At 45.4% G+C, this 26,825-nt stretch overlaps 1 protein-coding gene across 6 annotated transcripts in view; it reads right to left on the reverse strand.

Moving 5' to 3' along the window:
• Hecw2 (HECT, C2 and WW domain containing E3 ubiquitin protein ligase 2) overlaps window positions 1-26,825 on the reverse strand; it is a 355,297-nt gene that overhangs the window by 89,018 nt on the left and 239,454 nt on the right. For all 6 annotated transcript variants that reach the window (XM_052749448.1, XM_052749450.1, XM_052749449.1 and 3 more), the window contains 7 exons: window positions 25,357-25,457; window positions 23,597-24,973; window positions 22,202-22,297; window positions 14,207-14,357; window positions 13,510-13,613; window positions 12,926-13,050; window positions 2,826-3,011 (listed from right to left, as the gene is read on the reverse strand). In XM_052749448.1, the coding sequence (XP_052605408.1) occupies window positions 2,826-3,011; window positions 12,926-13,050; window positions 13,510-13,613; window positions 14,207-14,357; window positions 22,202-22,297; window positions 23,597-24,973; window positions 25,357-25,457 (2,140 nt within the window). The remainder of the gene's footprint in view (window positions 1-2,825; window positions 3,012-12,925; window positions 13,051-13,509; window positions 13,614-14,206; window positions 14,358-22,201; window positions 22,298-23,596; window positions 24,974-25,356; window positions 25,458-26,825) is intronic.

Genomic DNA, 26,825 nt, shown 5'->3' on the forward strand with positions numbered 1-26,825 from the left:
GTAAGAAGAGAGCGTTGAATTCCCCTGGAACTGGGGCTATGGTGTTGCAAACTTCAATGGGTGCTGGGAACGAAACACAGGTCCTCTGCAAGAGCAACAAGTGCTCTTCACCACTGAGGCATCTCTCCGGCCCTGTTCATCTCAAATGAATGTGCTATGCTAGTCCCTCCATCTGTGTGACTTTAAAATCATTTTCACCTTATAACTCCCAAAGCAAACTGAATCTATGTTCCTGTGAAAGCTCACAGTCATCTAATTAAAAATCATCCACCCCAAAAGGAAAATCTCTTCCAAAATTAAAAACATCTAAAGCACACATCACAAACGTGTAATGTAAGCAATCCAAGACAAGCTATGAATTAATTAAAAACAGCTCAGATGAAAGGCTTGAGAGATGGCTCAGAGGTGAAGAGCACTGGCTGCTCTTCCAGAGGACCCAGGTTCAATTCCCAGCACCCACATGGTAGCTCACAACTCTCAACAACTCCAATCCCAGGGGATCCGAGGCCCTCTTCTCACCTCTAAGGGCAGTTCATGCACATGGTGTAGAGATAACTGAGGCAAAATAACCATACACATAAAATACAAAATAAAGGGGGAAATGATGAGCCAATAGAAAGAGCTCTAGCTAGTAAGAGAGCAGATGGAGGGGTGGGCATAGGGAGAGAGCCTGGAAGCTTCTTGCTTCATTCAAAGTGAAGATGACTGTAGGAAACCACAGGTGATGTTTCATTCATTCACTTGTTTTGAGAAGTTTCTTCGTGCGTGCACTGGGATATAGGTGCGTGACTCAGACACAAATAGAAGAAACCTCATGAGGGGATCTTCTGCTAGGGGAGCTAGAAGGAAGGACACGTTAATAACTGTATCGTGAGGCAGATGAGGACCTCCCCCTGGCAAGTCCTTGCTATGGGCACAACAATTCAAAAGGATAGTCATCCACCTGCTCACCAGTGGGTCTGGGGGGAGGGGGACATTGCACACCCACGCCTATTGCTCAGTAAATGTTACATTTTGTTGTGAGACATTATCTTGCTATGTATCCTAGGCTTGTCTTGAACTCACCATGTAGCCCAGGCTGGCCTCTAACTCATGCCAATCCTGCTCAGCCTAGCCAGGGATGAGATTACAGACGTGAGCCATCACACTTGGCCCTAACGATGGGGTCTTGGTCAGTCTAAGTAGTTGCTGAGCATCCTTTCCATCAACTGAAGTTGTCGCAGCTGCAGCAATCTCACATCCACCCTGGTGCCCCTGCTTCTGTCTTCCTAGTCGCCTGGAAAGTCTCACTGTCATGATTTTGACTCACTGCCATTGAACCTGGGGTCCATCCTCTTCCTCTCCTCTAAATTCATGCTTCACACTACTAAACTCTTGTTTGGAAGCGAGAGACTTGATTTCTACAGGGATGTCTAACAAGTCAGTAGTTTAATGAATCTGTGAGTTCTTCCTCGCATTAAAACAAATTTCTCGATAGCAGCTGCTTTGATTGCAAGGGGCTCTCTGATAAGATTTGTGGGAGCTGAATTTGAGAAGAGGAAAGGTTTCCACGGTGTTAGTGGTCAAACTAACTAGAGGGAAAGCAGCATGTACTACACACTTTACGTGTTCCATTTGCCTTGAACGCTCTTCCCTTGTATAGTTCACCTCATGTCCTTCATGCTTCCCTCTCTATCACGGAGACTTCCCCAACCACCTATTAAAACACCACCCATTCCTATCTTTTCACGAACTCTGCCCTCTGCTTTAGTCTACAATGTGGTATTAATCCCCTCTTGACACACAGTTTATTTATCTGCCTCTTGCCTGTCTCTTTTCTTCGAATGGATTCCTCTGAAGTGAAAGGCTTCTCTGCTTTGTATAGGTGCTCAATAAAGACTGGCTTGGCAAAAATGACTCTAATGGCTATGTACTTTAAATATCATGCCATTTTAATCCTCCTTTTTACATGTTATACACCAATACTTCATACAGACAGAGAAACTGAGGTTGGTTATGCAAAATTTAGAAAATATAATGTCACAGCCTCATGGATCTCGATGGTCTCACTCAGAGAGCAGCTCAGCCAGCCTGACTTGGTGATGTAGGGCAGGTTGCTGAGCCATTTCGGCTCCAGAATTCCTTACCTTTAAGGGGTGGTACCAACAATGGTGCTTCACTGTGATGTGAGAAGCCTCTATTTATAAATCATGGTTCACAGAGGGTGTCAAGCAAATGTCAAATAGAAATAAAGCATTCACCAGGGAATACCTTCTAACAAACCCAACCTGCTCATTGTGACTTCTCACTCATGTACAACTTCCTGATTAAAACTGGGCTTTCTGGTTCGCCGTCTACACAGGAAGCGAAGATGTCATCACTCTGGTCTTTATGTGCTTCTTCTCATCATAAACTAGGGAGTCATTCAAGGTGCAAACAGGCCAGGGTTCTAAACTATAACTGAGGCCAGTGTCTTGCACAATGGCTCAGTGATTCCTAATACGCTCTCTAAGCAATACGACCACTTCCTATCTTCCTGTCTACAACAAGTTACACCACTCAGGAGAACAAGTGTCTCCGAGTTCTTTTCTCTAGTCAGGGGAAAGTGGTAACAGAGCACAGACAGAAGAATGTTCAGGGAAACATGGCTTCCACCAAACCCATGCCTCTTGGTGCCATATACTACTTCCAAATTATGGTATCTGGAGACTGTAGCAACAAGCTGCCTGTGCAGGTTTGTGTTGAACGAAGAGACAGAATGTTTGCCCTCACGGCAAAGGTAGAGGGAGGCCGTAAGAGCAGCCACAGCCGCTCAGCTGCTCACTAGGGTAGCTCCGTCAGGTTACCTTGCCCTGATGATCATGTTTCATCTCCCAGCCCCTCGGCAGTTCCAGCTGTTTGTTCGCAAACATGTTCAGGAATCCCACGAGGTCCCTGTTATGCTGATAGCGTTCAAAGTGGTGGGTGTCCCGCCGGACTTTGGTGATCATGTGCTTCAGACACGTGTTGTTTGTAAACATGCGGTAGGCACTCTAGAGGAAAGATGGAGAACAACTGTCAGGATGCCTGCGCACACAGGCACGGGAGAGACCAGGTCTTCTCTCAGTATGTATGCATACAGGCTTCTATGGGATTCCAGACCCACATAGGGAATCAGCCGAAGGAGCAAAGTGACTCGAACACACAGAAACTGTAGAAAGTGAGGCCCTCTCCAGGACTGGTTTCTAGCTTTCTTTCTTCTTCTTCTCCCCCACCCTCCTCACTTTGGTTTCCCAGGACAGGGTTTCTCTGTGTAGCCCTGGCTGTCCTGGAACTCACTCTATAGACCAGGCTGGGCTTGAACTCAGAGATCCACCTGCCTCTGCCTCCTGAGTGCTGGGATTAAAGGCGTCTGCCACCACTTGCCCGACCTGGTTTCTAGCTTTCTGAAGAACAAGCATGTTGTGGCATTTCTTTCCACATGGGACATTAGGTCCCAGGGATGGTTTTAGCAAAACACACAATCACAAGTATGTGATGTTGGGGATAAATATACCACCTGACAGTGAACCCCCATAGTCTGTTCTTCTTCCAGCTTTTGACCAGGTAGGTCACAGGCTCAGAGGGTCAGACAGTGTGGAAGTGGAGAGTTAAGGGCCAAGCTGTATGTAAATGCTTGCCATATATTCGAACACGAGAAACACACACACACACTGACAAGGTGAGTTACTCTCACTGTCAGCCATGTCTGTGGAGACCACAGTAGGCAGGGACACTCATCTCAACCCCAGCACCCCTCTGCATGGGTCTGGGAAGATGCTCAGGGAACTGGAGTGCAGTTAGAACAGCTTGGAGATCACACCTCACCGTTTTGCCTTGTTATGGTATCCCCAACCCCACCGCCCTGTCCATATACATAGCTGCACTTATTAAAATGCAAGTTTAATGAACTTCCATTCTACCACCACCACCAAAAAAACAAAAAAGATTATCTTGTCATAAATACTACTGTTTAAACTCATCCTCAAAGATTGCAAAAACTGCTTGTGTCACAGAACTGCCCACACCTCAGGTAATCCACAAATGCGTGAGCTAATACGTGTGCTAAGCAGCAGAAAGGGATCTATGCTCATGAATCATCAGAAGATGATATCCAGGAAATTGACTAGGCTATGAATGAGCCATCCTGGAACTCTACTCTTCACTGATACAGTGAAAGGGCTTCCAACTCTCCTTATTTACAGCATCCCAGAGGTACATGGATTGATTGGGTCTGGAGGTCTTTGGGCTTTTCTTCATGGGCTTTGTTATTTCTTTCAGTCTTAATCAGCCCAAAGTAACTCCCACAGACATCAGAGTACCTGGAAACAGTGTCAAATTAACAATTATTTCCCATCTGTGCTGCGTCAGTGCTATGTAATAATTAACACAAAAAATGAACACTTGTGACAGCAGTCTCTCCAGGGTCCCTCAGAGTGGTCACATCCAGCCCACACACTGATGGCTCATGGTGAAGCCCTAGGGAGCTCTCTTCCCTTTGGTGTAGCAAGCACAGGAAGTAGGAACTCTCCAGCCTGGCTTGTGAGTGTGTTGGGATCTGGAGAATTCTGATAATTCGACTTGGAATGAGAATACACCTTTGTTAACTTAAGTCACTGGCATCTGATAGTTCCTGGGCTTAGTGTATAACAAAAAGTGTTCTTATCAGCTCCTTGTCATAGATAGTTTTTGCTTTGCATAAAGTATTTTTCCCTATCAAAATACATAGAAGGGAAGGAGGGAGGGAGGATGACCAGCCATAATGAACCAATCTTAGTTCCTTAAACTCGAATCTTAAACACGCTGAGGTATTTCAACCTGCCAGTCTAAATGAGAATTGTTTTTGATGGCTGGAGGTTTCGTGTGGTCCAGAGCCTCAGGACCGCAAAACAGGCGGGCGTTCAGGGAATATGAGAGCATGGGAAAACGACACCATGAAAACAGAGGGGACTAACAAAACAAGGCGGAGGTTGCCAGAGAGAAACTTGGACCAGCTAACCGTTTATCCTGTGGTTAGCCCGACTCAAAGTTTTCACTGCCATCAGCGAGCACACGCTTCCTGTACTGGCTCCACGTTCCTCATGTCTTCACACGGCCATGGCCTGGTGCCTGAGACCACACCAGTCTGTGTGGGTGATGACAAAGAGCTTTCAAGTCATACTGTGTGCTAAGTCTCTTCTGGGACAAACTATTGCCTGATGATTGTGTTGAAGAGATGCACTGGCCATTGTTCTAAATGGGTGTAGCCAAGTAGACAGGACGCAGTGGTTCCTAATATAGAGCATCAAACACGTTCCTCCCTTCTGCAAAGAGAGGCAGCAGAACTCCAGTAGAGCAGGACGTGGCAGTCAGGGTCAGGAACCCTTGCCAGCCTTGGGCTTGAGGTAATTCCCAGTGGATGGACAGCTCCTTAAGCGTGGGAATCTTACCTGGGTCTTATAATTAATTATACCCTTTATCTTCCTCCTCCCCACTCAGAGAGACATGGAACACTGTGCCAGGTTTGACTGATCTTGGAAAAAGCATCTATCAAAGTAAATTAAGCGCAAGAAGTCTTCTTTTCTCATTAGTAAGCAGTAAACAACCTTTAGAACCATAGCCTTTTAGGAGCCTGAAAAACATGCACATGGCTGTCTGGGGCAAAAGACAACACCTCTCCAGACTGCTACATTCTCGTTAAGTATTTTCGAACAAGCATCTATGTACACATATAATACATACATGGTAGTGTGTACATCTGTATCCATGTACGATGCAGAGTGAGCTATAGACACACACGAAGTTTAAAAAGAGTATTTGTTCTCTAGCTTGCACAGAACTCTGTTGTCACAGTTACAGAGACAAAGACTCTTAATCTCATTTGCCTGGATTCGCTCAGCTGTGAGGAGTAATAAGAAGTCTCTTGATTTGTTCAAAACATACTAAGATCCCAAACCAGGAGAATAAAGGATATAAAATTGCTTTGAAGAAGTAAAGGTCATTATAGAATACAGGATATATGTAATTAAAAGACTATCTGGGGAGGGAGGGTTATCCCAATCTAGCTATGTCAGAACAGACAAATATAGTAGTGAAACTGTTTTCTACTTTTAGCCTTTGAAGCTCGTGGGCCAGCAGCCCACTTTCTATTAACCGAAGGGTCTCATAACCTATCATTAACTATGCGCTCAGTCCTGCCTGTGTGAAACCCTGAGGATACAGACCTAAGCAGTCAAAAACAGGAAGATGGTCCCTTACAGGGAGAGTAGTGGGAAGAGGGACTGCAGACAGGAGATCAGGTGGGAAAAACAGAGGTCACAGGTGTGGGGAACACGCTAGAGCAAACCAGCAGACCGAGCAGAACTAAGACTAAAGCCAGGCCAGTCAAGAGACACTCAGCAGGTGACCTCAGACTGGACGAGCGCATTGTAGTGGAGGGTGACACTGGTAAGGCCACGCTTCATTTCTCCACTGGAGGTTAGTGATTTCAGCTAGGTAAGCGGATTGGGTTCCTTGCCCCAAACAACAATAGCAAGGTAGAAAAGAGTGAATGTGGCCCATTTCAGGCCACAACCTCACAGCACTATGTAGGATGAGCTCCCTGGGGCTCTGGATGTGGACTCCAATGTGGTTAAGTGAGCACATAAACATTAATGGGAGATGAAGCACCTTTACATGGGATCTGACCAACAGACCCTTTGGGCTTCCCTGGATGGGAAGCAACACCCTGCTTAGCTCCTTCCTTTGTAGTCTCAAACTGCCTTTCCCAGCCTCCCTCCTCCATGCCGCCCACCTTCCTAGTAAGAAATCGATTCTCAGTGCCTGAGTCAACGGCTTCCTTAGCAGAATTGTGTTAAATCTGGAGCCTAAATGTGTCTTCCCTGGCTAAGTGTTTGAGGTTGGAGAAGAGGAAAATATTGAAAGGAGTTAAAGGCAATGCCTTGGTCTGTTTGGCAGCAAAATACGAAACACTCAGTTCTTAGTAATCAGCTATAATGCGAGTGCCAGTGCCAAGCTAATCCCTGATTTATTGATGCTGAAGTTTCTCTTCAGAGTTGTGATGGCCAGAGCTTCTCGTTTGCTGTTCTAATTTCACCCAATTCTGTCAATTTCAAAAACACCACTGAATACTCTACTAATGAATAACACATTTTATTCAGAAATTCTTCATCAAGAATAGGTATTCCAAATTTAGATTTGGAAAACAACATCCCCCGACTCGCTAGCAAATGCCTCTCGTGTTCATGGGGCAAATATCAGCGATGTTGTACATGACTCACTAAACAAAAATTATTATTAGCAAAAGCAAGAAATACTGGTTCCATAATAGGCCAGCCAGTATATGGAAGTAATTCTGTATGCTACAGTCTGCATTAGTACTATTATTAATTAATTTGATTTTAAATAATTTTAAAGTGTTTTCGCCTACCTAAAGAATAATATGGGGGAAACTTATGTTTATCAGCAGAAATACCTACCAGCTTACCTACTATGTAACAGTAGTAACTCTTGACTTTTAAGAGTATGTTTAAGACATTATTAATAAACTTCAAATTAGTATTTTTTTCAGTAAGTACTAAGGAATTTGGATAATTGAATGAATGCATGTCTAAAGCTTATTAAAAGTCAGGGTAGTAATTCTTAGCGTGCACTTTGAAAATATCATTCGGTTACATATAATTAAATGTACTTACGTATAACATAAGTGAGACAAACACAAGCATCTCAACTCTAAAAGACTGGGTGCTGGTAACTAAATCTCGGGTTAGTTTGGAGACAATTTTGAAGAGACTTGATCCCATCCAGCAGAGGGCAGTAAAATCTACCTGAAAGTTACCATGACTAGAAAGAAAAGTATGAACACATCTGTCAGCTTTCTCACAGTTATGGCAACTGTCTGCCTGTTTATGTTTATTCTTCCTAGCACATGTGGTTGTGTGATCACTGCTACATGGGGTATGTTTCTCATGCTCATCTTTCAACACGAACTCATTTTTTCAAATTGTTTTACTAAAAGAGAACAAGTAGACTTTCAAATGTCAACACTTCTTTGGCATGCTGCATATTTACAATAACATAAATAAGGATTTGCTGAAACACCTATAAGCTAAGAGAATTCAATCAAAAACTAGGAAAATAAAAAGTAAATTAAAAAATTCAAGAAAGTTTACTTTAAAATATTTTCTTTTCAAGAAAGTTTACTTTAAAATATTTTCTACTAATCTCCAAATAAGAAAAAAAAAAACTATCTATATCTCTGCATAAAGGTTATTTGTATTCATCCATAGCTCAAGACCGTAATAAGGAAAATGAGAGCTACTTCAATTTACACCAATTGTAAGTCACAAATTAAGATTTCCTAACCTACAGAATTTAAATTTTGTAGACATGCATCTTTTTAACCAGTAATGAATACAGTTTGGGTAGTAAAAAAAAAAATGAAGCCTTTAGAGAAGAATATTTTTAACTCCAGCTGGGCTTTCCAGAGAAAGGAATTATAAAATCACACCCAAGTATAGAACAGAGAAAGTCACACCACCTGAAGAAAAGAGAATGTGCAGGAAAGCCTGGGCCCAGCTGCTCCAGCCAGTGCCCAGTGCTTACAGGCCACAGCTGTGAGGAAGGCAGTGAGGTCATGTTTACTAATTACTTACAGGACCACACAGATTCCCAGGACTCCCTGCCACCCTCCTAGAGCAGAACCCGCAAGGAATCAATCATTTGCATTTATCTGAAAAAGCCTATTAAGTTAAAAACCACAGCTTTAAACCACAGCTCATCAATGGCTTAATGATACCACAGAGATGAGGAGCTTGTAGCAAAGACCAGCCCAGATAGAGAAGTCAGAAGCCCCACTTGGTGATATCTCTCGTAGTCTGAACTCTGTGGGGGAGAGCATTCACACTGTAGAAAATGGTAAATGAAAACCAGGCCTCAGGATTCATTGTTTTGTGACCCGTCCAGACCATAGGCCGACAGTCTGACTATAACAAACAAGGTATTATTAAAGCCATCCAGGCGCATGTTGTCCTTTGCTGTGGGATGGTCTGTATGTCAAGAGTGTTGCTGATTGGCCAATAAATAAATCACTGATTGGCCAGTGGCCAGGCAGGACGTATAGGCGGGACAAGGAGGAGAATAAAGCTGGGAAGAGGAAGGCTGAGTCAGAGAGACACTGCCAGTCGCCACGATGACAAACAGCATGTGAAGATGCCGGTAAGCCACGAGCCACGTGGCAAGGTATAGATTTATAGAAATGGATTAATTTAAGCTGTAAGAACAGTTAGCAAGAAGCCTGCCACGGCCATACAGTTTGTAACCAATATAAGTCTCTGTGTTTACTTGGTCGGGTCTGAGCGGCTGTGGGACTGGCAGGTGAGAGAGATTTGTCCTGACTGTGGGCCAGGCAGGAAAACTCTAGCTACAGTCCTTGTCCTAAAATGTTTACTCTCTGGCCCTTCACAGAGAAAGTTCTGTAGACCAAAGAACTCGCTAGAGACAATAACATGCTAACATCCCACATCAAAGTAAGCTGTTGCATCAGGAACAGCTCCCATACGTACTACCTGGCAGGGGTCTGGGTCCAGCTCTCCTGTGTCAACACAAAGCCATTCCTGTCCTTTAGCCACTTGTACATTAATAGGGGTGGCAAAAGTCAACAAATATCTTTTTTCCCCCTCGAGACAGGGTTTCTCTGTGTAGGTTTGGAGCCTATCCTGGAACTTGCTCTGTAGACCAGGCTGACTTTGAACTCACAGAGACCCGCCTGCCTCTGCCTCCCGAGTGCTGGGATTAAAGGCGTGTGCCACCACCGCCCGGCTATATTGACAAGTTTACTTAAAAAAAAAAATACACGGATACACATACACATATGAATACACACACATTCTCCTCCCACAGACCACAGGGTCTTAAGTAACCCAGGTTGGCTTCTGCTTGATAGGAAGTCAAGGATGACCTTGGACTTGGGATCCTCTGCTTGCCTCTACCTCCCACTGGGGACAGTTACAGACATACAACACACTGAGTTCAACTGGGTTGGGACCCAGGGCTTGGGCAGACACTCAACCAACTGAGCGATGTCTCCAGCCCTGGAAGCCTTTTTCTCCCACGTATTCCAAATGGTTAGTTTCCCCTCCACAACACAGCACATAGCGATCTGCTCATCTTCATCTCTAGTGATATGCACTAGGCCAAGCCACCTCTCGGTCTAATCACAGGGCCTTTTCACTTGTCTCCCTAACACCTAAGACCCATTCTCTGTAGAGCATCAAGAATGAACTCTGAGAAACCCTGTCTCTCCCACGAAAGCAACACATTTAGAACAAAGTTCATACAAAGCCTAAATTCATTTCCAGATCATGTAAACACTCTATTCAGTATTCCTGCGCAACTCTCCAAACGTAACTTCTTCCTGTCCCCAAGGCAGTGCTTTGCTTAGTAAAGATGCTTTGCTGTCCCTTGACATTTTTCGACAGTGTGAAATGTGGCTGGCTCCCTTGGGATGCCTGTTGGCTACCCAAGTCTCCCCAAGTCAAAGTTGGTTGTGCCCTGCCCCCAACCCTGTCATACTGCATCATCAAAATTTTCTTTTTGTTCATTATTCTCTTATCTATATATCTGCCTGTCTTGTTTACCACCAAGTCTAGATTGTTGTAGGGAAATCACAGGGATTTGATGAACAGAATGAATAAACAAACAAATAAAAGCTTGAGTTATCTGATTCTAAGCCCAAAGCTCTTTTCCTCTAAAGCATGAGAGGTTTTGTGTCTTGTGACAATTCTAAATGTTAGTTAGTCTATTCCTCTTTGTAGAAAAGTTTGTGATCTCCTAGAATCACGCCATATACAAGGTTAGGTTCAAGTTTGACTTCCTAGATTCAAGCCTGATTTCCCTGTGTCCCATTCTCTCTACACACCAGCACTACACTACTGTACTGCTAGCCCAGCTTCAGTGTTTCGTGACCACAACAGTCTCGAGGATCTTACTTTACAGACACTGCTCCTTCTATGCAGACTGCTCTTGATGTCTGTGTGTGTGAATCAAATTCCTATTCGGCCTTCAGAACCCTTTGCAAATACATTTCCATCTATAAACCCTTTTCTGTGCATTCCCATCTATGACCCCTTCCCTGTCCATTCCCATCGGTGACCCCTTCCCTGTGCATTCCCATCTACATGACCCCTTCCCTGTGCATTCCCATCTATGACCCCTTCCCTGTCCATTCCCATCGGTGACCCCTTCCCTGTGCATTCCCAGTGGGGTTACACACTCACTGTTCCTGTGCATCCCTTCTGCATAATCGTCAAAACACTACAATGTATTTTCAAGGCTGAGATTCCAAGACCCATGGGTGCTGTCATCTATACGTTCCTAGGACTTAGCTCAGTGCCTAGTATATAACGGAATTAATAGAAAGTTGGCAAATGTGCAAATGCCTAAGCCCTCATGCAAGCTGTGAAGACAAATACCATGCTATTTATGCTCTCCCTCCACCCAAGTCATTTTTATTCCAAGATAAACCTGTAAACTGGGACATAATGATGGGTAAATCAGGTAGACGCACATACTAACGAAGTTAGACAGAAACACAAGAATATCAGTAAACAGGTGCACAGTAACTACCTCACAGACACCTCCAGGTACTTGAACTATGCCGGTATCTACTTTTTCCCTTTGGTCTAGTCTGATTTTCCTAAGATGTTTAATTTATTTTTCCACATTCAGTTTTCCCCCTCCATTCTAACTTTTCCATTATTATAGTTACTAATGTGAGATCACTACTATTCAGGGCTATCCTCAGTGTCCAATCTTCAGTTTCTAACCCACCAAATCCTGCCAACTTTCTGATGCTCCCTGTCCTGCTGGGGCCTTCTCTAGTTGAGGTTCCTCTCAGGTCATGTCCTGATGAATGGATTCTACCCAGCTGAACTTATAGACAATATATCCTTTATTGTAGATCACTCCATATACAATTAAGACAGCCTTTCTCCAATTAACACCTTCAGCAAAGCTGTTCCCTCAACACCCAGAAACTCGTGGAATGATCCTCCTGGTATGGTTGATTGTGTGACCCTTCCCCACCCCAATTCACTTGCTGAAACCCAATCACCAATATGATGACATCAGGAGGTAGCTCAGCGATTGATAAAGCACAATGAGGATCCTCCTGAGTGGGATCAGTACCTCCTAAACGCAGAACCGAAGGCAGCCCTCACATCCTTTCAGGAAGGCGCACAACCCATGAAAGACATCGTCTGACTCCAGATCAGCCAAAATGATCCTGGACGTCACTGCCCCCGAGATTGTGGAAAATGAATGAACTCTTGCTATTATTATAAGCCAGTCAGCTCTAAAGGTTTTTGCTTTTGTTTGTTTGGTTCTGGATGTCTGCTGTGGGATGTCCTGTATGCTGTGAATATATGTTGCTCTGATTGATTGATAAATAAAATGCTGATTGGCCAATAGCCAGGCAGGAAGTATAGGATAGGCGGGACAAAGAGAGAGGAGAAGGGAGAAAGAAGAAAGTGGAGTCAGAGAGATGCTGCCATCCACCACTAGGAGAAGCATGATGCAAGATACCAGTAAGCCACAAGCCACGTGGCAAGGTATAGATGAACAGAAATGGGTTAATTTAAGATATAAGAACAGATAGCAAGAAGCCTGCCATGGCCATACAGTTTATTAGTTATATACGTCTCTGTGTGTTTAATTGGGCTTAAGCAGCTACAGGACCCAGGTGGACACAGGAATACTCCAGTTACAGATATTTGTTACATATAGTAGGCAGGTTATATGGGCTCAGTGGTTTAAGACGCAAGTCACTTAACACAGAGTTTGGAAGACACCAAGTGCTCTGGAAATACTCCAACGAGGCCTACAATCATTACATGAGTGAGGGTCATTTTCTTCAGCCTGTTTTTTTTTTTTTTTTTTTTTTTCTACTCACAGGGTTAGAATGCAGCACAGTGAAGAACTCTGGGCTGATGAGGAACTTCACAGGGGGTGACTGTAACAGCAGCGTGAGCCTGGATCTGGAGGTAGAGTGAGGCAGGACGTTCTCCCGGCGGAAGTCTAATCAGACAGACCAAAGGCTTTCAGAACTAAACAATACAAATGCTACTTACATCATGTGCTATGATTTCAACTCCCTGAAACTACATTTTTTTTATTTGCCAAAAAAAATGCATACCTAAACCTGACTGTTCTTAATGACACTAAAATGATATTGGATATCATTTCTAGTTGTTATCAATGTCACAAAGCATCCACAGCTTTTAAAAAATGGCCAGACTCTTGTTCCACGTTGACCCAGGTTCTGAGACTGTGGTGATTTTTCAACCTATTTGGTTTTTGTGATACTTTTCTCAGAACCCATAAAAGGTGAAGTATTAGGAAAGACTTCTGTTGAATTACTTATTTATTTCTTTTTAAGTTGTCTTATCAGATCTACAGGAATTCTCTCAAAGAAGAGCTCATTTCTCAGGAATCCTTGTTCTTTTTCTGAGGTTGCAGCCAAAGGCCCTGTCTTACCTGCGCTGGCTTGGTGGAAGTCGGCTTCCTCCCCTGCCCCGTCCAGAGCACTGGCATTTTCCTCAGGCCTGTCGTCAGTCATGGTCCTGCGGATGCTCTGATAACTGAAAGCGTGGACCTGGAGTTACATTCCAGCCCTCGGACGCTGCCCGAGAACCCCGAAGTTTCAGGCTCCCATCCTCCACCTCACTGAGCTACCTGTTACTTAAGTAAATGGCAATGCATCGAAGCTGTTTATAGACCATTTTCCTGACAAATTAATAAACCTTAAAACTGTGTCCCTTAACCAAAGAAAAAACTATAATGAAGGAGAAAACAGGTTTCTGTTCCACAGCAATTAGTTTTTTGGCAAAGAATGACTGCTTTGGAAGGTTAGGTGGATACAGCTGCAGAGCAAGGGAAGATTCTAGAGGTCAGAAGTCCAGCTTCAGATCCTAAATGTCTATACGTGCCTTACTAAAACCCAATGCATGATAGGAATTGTGAAGATTTTCTCTGTAGTTTCCCAGAATGCAAGTGTGTTTATATGTTTATATTTTGTTTTCTTTCTCCCAAGAGAAGTCGAATGGCGTCTACGACACATATGGCCCAGTGACAAGACATCAAAGTTGAAAGAAGCAGCCAGGTCTTCCTACTCCGCACCCTGTAAAAACTCAACCCCAACAGAGAGCAGTAACAGTAGGAGGTGTGTGCTCACCGCCGGTTCAGCTGCTCCATTTGCTGTATGGAATTAGATCTCTGCAGGACCTGTGGGGCAGGAGGAGCTGTCGGCCGCTGCCACGTCGTGGTTCTGTTTACATGATCCACGTAGAAGATCCTGCCGTGGCTGTCGATGCGCGCCTCCCAGTCTAAAGAGCAGGAAGGCACCAAGAGGGATGAGAGGAGGGGCTGGGCCAGAAAGGTGGTTCATTAAGTTCAGCACAAGTTTTCTCTCCCTCACACACTATAATTTGTGGCTAATAACACATACCTCACAGCGTAGTCCAGCATTCCTCCCCAATCCACTTGGGAAACTGTTGTTACTAGTTATTAAGTCTCCACAGAATGTATGATACAAAACTCTTAAAGAATTTCTAAAGGTACAGGATCTTTTCATGCTGCCTACCATCATCATCCTTTACACATAAGCATCTGTTTTAAAAGTACATGTAGGGTGGTATCATTATATTGTTGATAGTTTCACATCAAAAATGGTATTGGTGTTTTTCACCCAAATTTTATCTTTTTCTTTCTCCTTTGCCTGCACCTTTCCCCCTTCTCTCGTGGCTTAGCAGACAGTTCCATGTGCATTTATACACAATAGTGGTACATGTAGGTTTCTGAAAGGACTGTAGCTAGCTAGCCATCCACACACTTCATAGTAATCAACCGGCATCATTCATTATCTACGCATATCAATCTGCTCTCTCCTGGAGAGAAACGTATTTTTAGAGCAAGGACAACTTCTCCCCTCCAACTTTAGATAAATATGATGCTTGAAAAGACTATCTAATTGTATATTAAGTATCATAGCAAGTGTGTTGATCTCTGGAAACCAATGTATAAATGCGTGTTCAGTAAAACTGGAGAACAGTCTAGTCTGCAGAACCAGGTGTCCTGATCCTATAACTAGGTGGCCCTTTCCTATTTAAACTGACAGAACATGGTCTGATCTTTTCAAAAGACAAATTTTCAGAATTTATTACCTTTGGGAGGAGGACTTTATACAGGAAACATGAAAACATCAGAGACCCATTCTTTGTTCAGAAAAAAACAAATCTTTCTAAATTTATATTTCTGAGTAAATTAATTTAAAAACTAACAAACACTTTTCTCCTGAGAAGTTCAATTGGCTCAACTTTTCCAGGTTATCACAAAACTCATCACTGACTCCCTGAATCTGGTGCAGGAGCCCGCGAGGAAGGCATGAGCTTTCCTCACCACCTATGATGTGTTTGCCAGAAGTGAATGGAACAAACACCCCGATCCAGTCCTTACGGTTGTGAAGCCCTGCACTGTAGGCCCAGCCGGCACTAGACCACACTATCGCTTTAGCCGCGGATGGACAGGCATCTTATACTGACCAGGCCACACTGTCACAACTGCCAAGAGGAAGGACAAATGAGCAGAGATAGAGCACCATAGCCTCTCAATGCCATTTACTTCCAAGGGTGGTGCGGGGGGAGGGTACAGCGACGCTCCCTATACAACTGGATTCTTTGGGTGCAGCTACAATTTCACCAACAGGACATTTCTGGAAGACTTCATCTCACGCTCGGTGTGCCTCATGGACACATGGTAAGCATGCCTGAGAAGCATTTTCAAAACCCCTTTGATCTGCCCTACAGTTCTGTTTTCTTCTACACACACTTGTCTATCTCAGACATCTCAAGAACCCATGTCTCCCATCTCATCTATCTTGTTAGAGCCGGGAAAATCTACCCACTGACAGCATGTCAAGCCAAATTCACATGAAAACAATTAGCAATTTTGTTCAATAGACTGTTTATAGTAGCTCTCCATAGGAAAAAAAAAATACAGAATAGGTCAATCAGAGATCGAAAAAAGAACAGAAAGCTAAGTAGAGGAGTCAGAAAGAAATGTGGCCAAGCTTCCAAGGTAAGGCTGTTACTAAAAACTGGCCCTGGAATTCTGGCAGCTAAAGCAGAAAGAAAACACATTGCTGCATACTTTCCACTTCCTGACAAAAGAAAGCTTTAAAAAACAAAACAAAACAAAACAAAACAAAAAAAAACCCAAACCTTCAGCGATGGAATTGTTTCCTTGGAAATAACTAAATAAAGATTAACCTAATTAGATGTGTATGCAGCCTGTTCAACAGCTTACATAGGTAGCCAAATGGAGACATCTGGAGTAAGGATCTCCCAATACACTTACTACCGTGCCTTGTGCAAACCATATAATAAGAGAACAAATAATTTTAAGTGATATAATTCTACAAAAAGTAACGATCTTTTTATTTACCTTCCAACAAAGACCAGGGACAACCCTAATTTGTCATTCATTAAAGACATTTTTTTTTATGTACAATTGGAAGAAAAAGAAACCAGAACCACAAATTTGCTCTCTAAGAATATAGAAAACTGAATGTACTTTGAAGGCTCTTCTTATCAAATAGCACATCTTCAGATCCGCAAGACTGCTGATTTCAAGTGGGTGTTTGGCACTGGATTGGGAAAGACTGTTAATGCTGTTGGCATTCTTCCTGCCCAAGTGGTCAATATCTGTAGGACGATTCACTACCATCATCACTAGCACAGTTATTCTGAAGGGTATAACCTCTTGTGTGTCTTTCTACTGGATCTGATTGGGTCTTCACATAAGAATGCATGTGAGTACTCACTGTGCACCATCATCGTTTCTTTCAGAGGGATGCAATGAGACAGGGATGGGCTGAGTCAGAAGGCAAGCCCGGACCCTTCCTGTCTTCTGCCATAGGGCCGCATAAAGTGAACCGTCAGGATGGAAGGAGACTGAGAACAATGGCCACAGTGGGTCTCAGGAAGTAGTACATTAACCTAAAGAAGTCTGGTTTCCAGCTGGGGTTTGTTACATCATTGCTGGAAGACCTTCATCGAGCTACCATGTCTCAATGGATCACCACTTTATTTTATTTCAGCACAGGAGACCTTCATAGAGCTACCATGTCTCAATGGATCACCATTTTCTTTTATTTTAATATAGAGTTTTTGTGCTGCTTGTATAAAGTACAAAATATGTGATCTGGGCAGTCAGGACAGCAGGAGAGGTAGGAAATCAGTTGCTGAGGACACAAAAGGATCTTCTAAGGTGCGGGGTGCATAGAGTGTCCTGCTCAAAAGACTGTGGGCTGAACTTACTCCTTGGTGTTGTATTTATTCCAATAAAAAGTATTAAAAGTTCAAGTAGCTGCATACTTTCCTTGTTCGTCAGGGTTTTTGTTTTGTTGTTATTTGTTTTTAAAACATAGTCTCATTATGTAGCCCTTGCTAGCCTAGAACTCACTAAGTAGACCAGGCTGGACTTAAACCCACAGAGATCTGGCTGCCTCTCCCGCCTGAGTGTTTGAGACTGAAAGTAGGCAATACGAGGCCTTCTGTAGTCTTTGTTTTTTAAGAAGTATCTTTGAAATTAAATGTATCTTCTTTTCCATAAAAGTCAATCTTAAACTCCAAGGACCGAGTCCCTAAAAATTTTGAGAGTAATTATAGTTTTCAGAGTCACTGACTGCTTTTAGGTCTTTGATTTGAAGGATGCTTTAACCATGAAAGGGAAAAATCACAAAAAGCCAATACCTCTCACTGTGTTCTTCCAACCCTGCCTATCTATACCCACTATGTAAGTAACATCACCCTGACCCGGAGGCAGCCACTGGGACCTACTGTCCCTGCCCCTGACTGTTCCTCCAGGATCTGTTCCTAGGGCGAAACTATCCTTGGGGGGCGGGGAGGGGGGTGCATCTGCGTCAATTCTACACTGCCTCCTGTACAGACATGAGTTAAGCCACAGTTACCCCAGAGCTGATCTGAAGAGACAGGAAGTCATTTTTTCAGAGTGGCTATGTTAGCCAGCCCATCTTCCCTTTGATCTTTATGCTAAAGAGACCCAGAGGGTCAACCTGATAATGCACTGGGTGGCCTCAATCCTGAAGCTCCTCTATATGCCAGCACCACTGATCGATCACGACAAGACACAGCATGTTTTTAAGACCCCAGGTTACTCCCAACTACTATGTGCACTCCAAGGCCCCGAGTTTTCTTATTTCCTACGGCTGGTAGAGCACCTCTCAGCCAATGATGGGAGGCCCTCACGTCTCAGATCACGTTCATGGGCCAAAGCAGGAGTAAGTCCTTGAGGACCAGCTGGTAGGTCATTACGACAGATAAGCAACGGACACTGAGTTCAAGTCTGTGCCTGGATCCAGGGACAGGAGAGGGACTGGAAGCAGCCGCAAACACCTCCTTTAAATTAAACACTTCAGACAGATGTTCAGAAACTATCACCAGGCCATGTAGACTACCATGTGACCAGCCACAGCACTTAGCTGATAATGTCTGGGTGAGTCCCTATTGGGTTTTCATTTTACTACTACTACTACTACTATTTTGGTTTTTCAAGATGGGGTTTCTCTGTGTAGCCCTGCCTGTCCTGGAACTCACTTTGTAGACCAGGCTGGCCTCCAACTCTGAGATCTGCCTGCCTCTGCCTCCCAAGTATTGAGATTAAAGGTGTGCATGGCCTTTGCCCAGCTCTAATTGGCTTTTTAACTCTTTGAAGGGCAGTGTAAGTTTGGTAGGTACTTTTTCTCAGCATCTGGTAGGAAACAAATATAAGATAAAAAAGAAGAGCCAACCTTGAGAAGCATCCAGGCCCAAAGTGCACTGGTTCCACGGCTTGTCCTTCCAGGATGGGGACAGCAAGGTGCATGCAGAGCAAAGGGTACTGCTCATCTAGACACAGCGCTGAACAGGGCCGATCTATCCGGATCACTTAAAGGTGGCTCACACTGTCACCGCGACTCCTCTCATAAGACAAGGACGTCCCCAGATGGGGTCCTGCTGTATAAGCCTCTCCCACGAGAAGAGAAAGGTGTACCTCCCCAGGCCTGACCTCAAAACACAATATAATGAGGTTGCAGCAAATCTCCAAACTTTCTACTGTGCCTGGAGTGTTTCTGGCACCCAATAAACAGCATGCCACCATAAAAGTCTGTGGTGATATCCTGGGTATGCTCTAACAAATAAAGCTTGCCTGAAGATCAGAGGGCAAAGCCAGCCACTAGTTAGCCATAGAGGCCAGGCTGTGGTGATACACACCTTTAATCCTAGCACTTGGGATCTCATGCCTTTGCTCCCAGTACTTGGGAGGCACATGCCTTTAATCCCAGCACTTGGGATCTCATGCCTTTGCTCCCAGTACTTGGGAGGCACATGCCTTTAATCCCAGCACTATGGAGGTTGAGACAGGAAGTGATTATGGTTGGGTGGAGAAAGGAATAAAAGGTGGGAGGAGAAAGGAGCTAGGTCTCTTTCAGACTGAGGCGTGGGCGAGGTAAGAGGTGGTGGCTGGCTGCTCTGCTTCTCTGATCTTTCAGCATTTACCGTGATATCTGGCTCCGGGTTTTTATTAAGACCAATTAGGATTCATGCTACAAAAGCTACCTTAGTGCCTGTATAGACAAAAGGTCAGCTTTACATTCACCTACCCACACAGCTCACCTCTCTTCTAACCTGGGATTAGACTACTAGATCTGGGGGAAGAAATGTCTCTGGTTCAGCTTTTCCTAGTATGGGACCATAAACAAGTCCTTGAAATTGTCAGGGTTTCATGCACACAGGACAAGAATCACCCTGTCTGATTTCTATGCCTCCTTTGATAAACTACAGATAAGACTTCCTTAATCTATCTTTCAAAATTATTATAACACAGAAAATTAAGGAGAGTATGTGCCTTATAAAGTATAAAGTTGCAAAGCACTGCATAATCCCGAGTTATTATAAAAAACAGTAGTTCTTTAAGTATAACTGTCAGCTGGGCTGTGGTGGTGTACTCCTTTAATTCCAGCACTCGGGAGGCAGAGGCAGGTGGACCTCTGTGAGTTCAAGGCCAGCCTGGTCTACAGAGTGAGTTCCAGGACAGCCAGGGCTACACAGAGAAACCCTGTTTTGAAAAACTAAAAAAAAAAAAAAAAGGGGGGGTGACAACTGTCAACCTTAACACAGGGCCCTTAGCTGAGCCACAGATTTAAGTCAGGGACACAGCCAGAAGCAGCAGAAAAAGGCCAGGTTGAGAGGGGATAGCCAGCCAGCAGAATAGTCAAGTAATTAAACGGAGTGTTACAAAGATGAGCCATGGGAATGGGTACAGAGCTGAGCAGTCGTCAGTTGTGGAGACCCCAGCCTCCCTGTCAGCGGAGTCTGCAAACTTCCAAGCTGGTTGTTAGTGTAACATGTGTATGTGTCTCATTTTTATAAAGACATACTTTAAGAGCTGAGCTTCTGAAATGAAAAGACCTGGTTACCTAGTCTTTCTGGAATGTCATTTGCTGAGTGTGTGCGGAGGCGTGTCTCTCTGAAGGAACACTGGGAGTGTAGATGGGACAAATCTTGGTCGCATCAAGACTGTCCTACCGTCTACAGATGTTTGACATCCCCGCCCCCTCCTCCTGAAGTCCAGCACCACACTGTTAGGAGGGAAGGCAGTTCATGGACTCTGGGGTGGCTGGCACTCAGAACCGCTACCAAAACAACTGAACGGGAATAGCCCTTAAGATTCATCTCCTGTACACCGTCACTCATTAAACAAGACATACGGCTGAATCACTTTTACTCTTTGGGCTTATCATCAAATGCTATAAAATGCCAACTGTTTGCCAAAAAAAAATTTATCCATATAGTTCTATTATCAGTGTTTAAACAAGGGCATTGAGATATCTTGAATCGGGATGCTAATTTCAGCAAGAAAGCATCTCTTTTAAAAACGTAAGCTCTAGATCAAAATTATGTCCAAAAAATACTAGAGTAACTCGATGTGACTGGAGGGTGCTTGTTACCAGAACATTCATGCAATGCTATGCTTCCTTTTCCAACGCCCAGAAACTCTATGATTGATCCACATATACAAACAAAGCTCTGCCGCAACCCTCTTCTGCTGTTCCCAATCCACTCTGCTCCAATTATACCAAGATATCCCCCAAGAGTAGTATTCGATTTTTATCCAAATGTATCAAAAATGGAGGGATCTGTGTCCAGCAGAATTCCAGGAGGACCAAGCCAGTTACTTATAAACTACAATAGTAGCATGTAGCTCTCTTGCCAGCTCCCTCCAAACCTCGCCAGTGAGTATTTCAGCACCGGAACTGCGTGCTGCTTTCTCTTTACAGCCCGTTATGTAAGGTATATGAAGTCCCCCACGTGACAGGACAGGTGAGGAGAGAGGCGAGAAGAGGGTGAAGAACAAGGAAAACAGCACCTCACCAGGGCCTCTCTCCAGCTGCTTCTCCAACAGCTCATCTACAGAGCCCCATGCTCAACCACCACAGTGCGCTGCTCTCCATATACTGCTCAGGGACTCCAGAGATTTAAACAGACTTCATCTTCCATGCTGATTATGAGTGGGTTAGTGTCACTCAGGCTGTGAATCATTTCCCCCACACCCCTAGTCCTCAACGGTCTATTAAAGTGCTCAGTGTCTTCCGGGAGGAAAAGAATGAAACACCCTTTGAATCCTTAAATAGTGGTTATATCCTCCCCCAAAACTGTGGGCTGATTTCTGAAATTAATAACATGTCCTGTATATCCTTAAGGAAAAAAAAAAAAACTAAGATCCCTGTGCTTAATAGTTTAAACAGATGGAAGAGACGAAAAGCCAGTCCATTACAGGGTGAGGTCCTTCTGACTCTTAGACTTGCCTACTCCCTGAATGAAAACCATGCTGCCGTGAAGAATAGTTGAAGAGATTCTCTTATGCGACTAGTGCCTGAAATATGTGGATCTACTTTCCCAGTTATGGCATTTACTCCACAGGCAGCACAGCTCTTCCTAGCTGCCCTTGCATTCGGACTAGTACCAGAGAGGAGTGACCATGCAGAGCATCCCGGATTACAGCCCCTTGGTCATCTCCCAGACACTTCCTTCTCTAGGACCCATGGAATGGAGCTGCCTGTTACCCCTGTGCACCGCCAGGAGGGTAGGTTTAGCTAACAGCTGCTCACTTGGTGGGAGAGCCTCGTCCACCCTCTGGTACCGGCTGACGTCCTGCCGCACTGAAGGTAGTGACCGCAAGGGCTGGTGGCCATTGGCCTGGGAACCTAGGATTCAAGGTAAAAGTTACCCAAGTTACTCGGGGATTGCTTCCCCTTTCGTGTCAAAACAGGTGCCTCTCTATACGCACACATGTGTGCGCGCGTGCGTGTACACACACACACACACACACACACACACACACACACACACACACTCACAACAAAAACACACCTCTACGACAGATGTACTGGGATTACATATGCAATCCCAGGACTCAGTAGACCGACAAAGGAGAATTACAAATCAAACATCAGTCCCAGGCAGGGCTATGCCCTATGCTCTCTTTTATCTCATTTCCCACATGGATTAGGAGCTCAGAAGAGGTGATCCAAGAGAAATGTCCCAGCATGCATCTTTCATTGCCCCTCACTGCCTCTAACTTGCTCATGCACTAATTACCTTAGGGTCACAAAGTGACCACAGGTTAATGAAAAGCAAAAGAGGGGTCCAAGGGAAGGAAAATGATAACTTAATCAGAAAACAATTCCTAGGGCTGGGATGGACCTCAGTCATACAATACTTGCCTAGCAGGTCAACTCAAGGCTCTAGCATCAATCCCCACTCCAGAAGAAAAGGAGTAATTCCTATTTAATTAAGCCTTTGTTATCCAGGCACATAAAACTGCCCTTTCTCTTTTTACTGCTTTTCTCTAGAACATTTGGAATAAACCATTCCTGGGAGCCACGTTCACTGAGATTCGGGGCCAATTTTAGGTCTGAACCTGCAACTTGAACTTCTTTCCTCCTGTCCTCCGTCTCCACGCATCAGGACGCTCGCTTAACGCAGCCGACATGTCTTGGACAAAGTTTTCATTCAAAGCCCACACTAACTGTCTGTCCCAGAGCTTTAAGAAAGAGGTGCTCCTGATAACCCCTACATATTACAATAAGGCTGTGACTCATTTTTGCATCTTAAGATTGAGGTCTGCTGTTTGCCAGGCCTCTTACGGCAGCAACAGATGATCCGTGTTTTAAAAAAGACTGAATTGGAACCCAGGCCCCAGGCCGTTGGGCATGGAAACCATGCCATCTTCCTTCCCAGCTCTGTGAATGGTAAACGATTAAGCCTCTCGGGCCAGCCTCTCCAGATCTGGACTGGTAGACCAGATGCACGAGAAGGACATCTGTTTCCATCTCTTCCCCTTCCCAATCCTTTTGCTACTTGGTGAACTCCAGGTGAGGAACTCACCTCTCTCTTCACAGACACATGCAAGCTGCATTATAATTTACATGGAGGGAAACCGTAATCCTTCTTTTTGAGCAGTCATGCTTAAGCCGAGAGTCATGCTGTCTTCTATATCCTACCTCCAGTGGCGCCCTCCTCCTGGGCAGTGGCCCCTTCGCAGGCACCTTGGGTGTCCCCAGCATCCCCATCTTCCTGGGGCTGGCTCTCGGTGTCAGCAGCAGCAGGAGCAGCAGCAGCTCCCTCCAGACTCCCCCTCCTCTGCCAGACCTCCCCCAGCTCCCCCTGCTCAGATAAAGCAGCAGCTTCAGCCCCTGGCCCTTCCTCTTCCCTACTGGGCACCTGCACAGCAGGTAAAGAGCCTGGAGTGCAAATGGACTCCTGCGACCCCTCGGTAGGGCCGCTGCTGGTGGGCTCAGCAGCTGCACAGGCCCCATCTTCCTCCTCTTGAGAAGAAAAGGCTGGGGTTTCTGGATATCGCGCACTCTCCAGAGATGAGCACCGTGTCTCCACCGAGGACAGCTGCGTGGTTACGCTGTCATTGCATGAGCTGTCAGCTCCTTCCAGGTCACTCTCTCCCTCGGGTCTGGTGCTGGCCTCACTCACACTCTCTGTCCTGGCAGGGTCACTGGGTTCGGTCTCAGAGGACACCTGGGAAGGTTCAGATCCCTGGTCCAGGGACTCGGTCTCACTGGCAGCTCTGCGGCTCCCTCCAGATGTATCAGAGGCTCCTCCTGTGTCTGCACCACTGGTGGGCTGATCGGCCTCTTGAGAGCCTGAGAATTCAGTGCTGCCCTGGTCAGCACTGGGATGGGGCTCTAGGCTGGCTTCATTGTCCTCAGGGGCTGCACTTGCGGGCAAGGAGCTGTCTGCAACCTCTGGAAGGTTCTCGGGCCTCTCTTCTAAGGAAGCAGCTTCATGCACAGAGGCATCCTCATTCTCAATGGGGTTGTCGTCCTCTGGCTTGGTCTGAGATGCCAGGCTCCCAGCGTCACTTCTGGATGCCCTGCTGAACATGATCAAGCCTCCTTCCTCCTCCAAGGAAGACGGGTAGCCTAGGTCTTGCTGGAACTCGTGGTCCTCTTCATCCGAGTCTATATGAAGCATCGCATTGAGTCTGGTGTCAGTGGGAAAACTACTCCTCAGTTTGGGAGAGGCTCCTATGGACCGCTCAGAGGGGGTGGCTGCCCCTGGCCTGGAGGGGCCATTGTGTTCAATAGCATCCAAGTAATCGTTGAGCGAATCCTGGCGGCCTCTGGGAGGTGAGGTTCTTGAGGAAGTAGAGATTAAGTCCTCTGTGTCAATCTCCAGAGTAGAGCTAGTCCTGAAAGAGTGCTTGGGGGTCCCGTCAGCAGCACTGTCCTCGGACACTGGCCCATTAGCACAAACAGTACTGTCATGATGGCTCCCTGGCATGTCCTCATCATCAGAAGGGCTGCCCAGGTCTCCGTTAACAGTGCTGACCCCGAGAATGGTGCCAACAGCCTCCGGAGATGCATCTGAGTGAGAAAGTAGCACTTGTGAGCAGGAGGAAGGAGATATAAAGATCTACTGTCCTGAAACTAACCAGGTTGCTGAGTTCCGTCATCCCGCATGACCCTGAGGGCATCATCACCAGCTGCTAAGGTTCACCACCCCTCGCTAAATGAGTATCCTGTGCAAAGCTTGGTACAGGAGGTGAAGGTACGCCCGCTTGCCAGAAACTTCAGCCTAGCTTCAGACGCAAGCATAAAACTTGGAGCAGTCTTTGCTAAACAGATTTTCCTAAGTGCTTGGAAAGCCATTTCATTTTTAGCCCTGGACACAAAACAATCCTGCTTAAATGCTAACTATCAACCAAGCAAATTTATCACGTGCTTACGTGTTCACACAGATATCTCACCTTCGTGGACGGAAGATGTGACTTCTACTTTAAACTGGAGGTAGCCACTCACGTGGTCAGCTGGGAGCCTTCTGCCGAGGTTATAGCTGAGCATTTGATCACTGTAGGAGGAGAAACGGCCCTTCATCCCGACTGTACCTCCACCTTCTTCCCACAGGCCACCCCACGTCCCACGGACCGCCCTCGGAACTTTCAGAATTTTAAGTAAATACAGGCCCAGGCACAATGTGACCCGGTGTGTTATATGACCCATTTGCACAAGTGACCCGGGGACAAAAGGAAGTCTTGCTATAGGACACATTCAAGGAGAGAGAGAGAAAACACAAAACTCGGCCACTCCCAGGCGGCAGCCCCAACTGTGTGAGAAGGAGCGGGGGCTGACCTCACCCCCCTCACCTACAAGATGGGGCTGCTGGCTCCCATTCTCGGGGAGCCTGGCCTACCACTGAGTCCCAGGTCCTAACAAGGTGTTCTGTAGTGAGGGAGAGGACCACACCCCATGTCTGGTGCTAGAGGGGACCACAAGGGGACTGCTCATTTTCTGGCCTGTCTCAGTGCTAGTCTTAGGCTACTGGCTTTCCCAAAGATGGAATCATCCAGCTATTTCAAGTCCGCATCTATTTCCCAGATTCAAATGCAAGCAACTCTAGTCACATGATTTGCTAATTACAGAAAGCAACCAAAAGGCTAATGAAACCACACTATTTCTGCTCTCACACTGCCCTCTACTGGCTGTTTTTGAAAGGGACGCGTCTGCACCACTGTACAGTTCAGAGCCTCTGGTTAGCTTTGGAGCAGCAACCTATGCAGCTTTGTTTTGTGAACACACTCTTAAGTATATATATATAAAATCGCAATTTACCAATTGGTAATTCACCTGAATTAATAGTCCAGTTCTTAGACGTTTCTTTTTTTGACGACATGATTTTTGTCCTAGATTGATACTATCCATGTTTTGCTTCCTCCTATGGAGTGTTTACTGAGCGACATGCACATGTTGCTGAGGACACTAGGGATATACTGTTCTTTACTCCCCTGGCCACTTGGTAGGGAGCATCAACCCTGCTTTCTAGAGGAAGACATGGATGGCAGACCTGGGATGAGACATGTATCATCCTGCTGCAGACGCCCCCGCCAGGCAGCCTCTAAAGCACGAGCTCATCTTACACAGTCTGTGATTCCAGGCTGTTTTTTTGGTGGAGTTCCTCACACTGCCATTCTTACTTGCGGTATACCTGACCATGATACAGCTGTCAATACTCTCTCGCTGGACTGGGAGTTGAAACATGTATCACACTGGAATGTTGGATAGAACTGCATGACAGCCATGATCAGCATAAAGGCAGGGAGGGGTGCCTCTTTCGGCTCCTCACAGCTGTATTCCTGTGTTCCCAGCATTTAGAGAGCACACACGGAGGTGCTTGCACACTCATGTGTGTGCCCGGGAACAATTCCTATGGCCCTGTCTC

Source organism: Peromyscus californicus, unplaced genomic scaffold (assembly GCF_007827085.1).
Source record: "Peromyscus californicus insignis strain IS unplaced genomic scaffold, ASM782708v3 Scaffold_21__1_contigs__length_65335640, whole genome shotgun sequence".
Classification (NCBI taxonomy): Eukaryota; Metazoa; Chordata; class Mammalia; order Rodentia; family Cricetidae; genus Peromyscus; species Peromyscus californicus.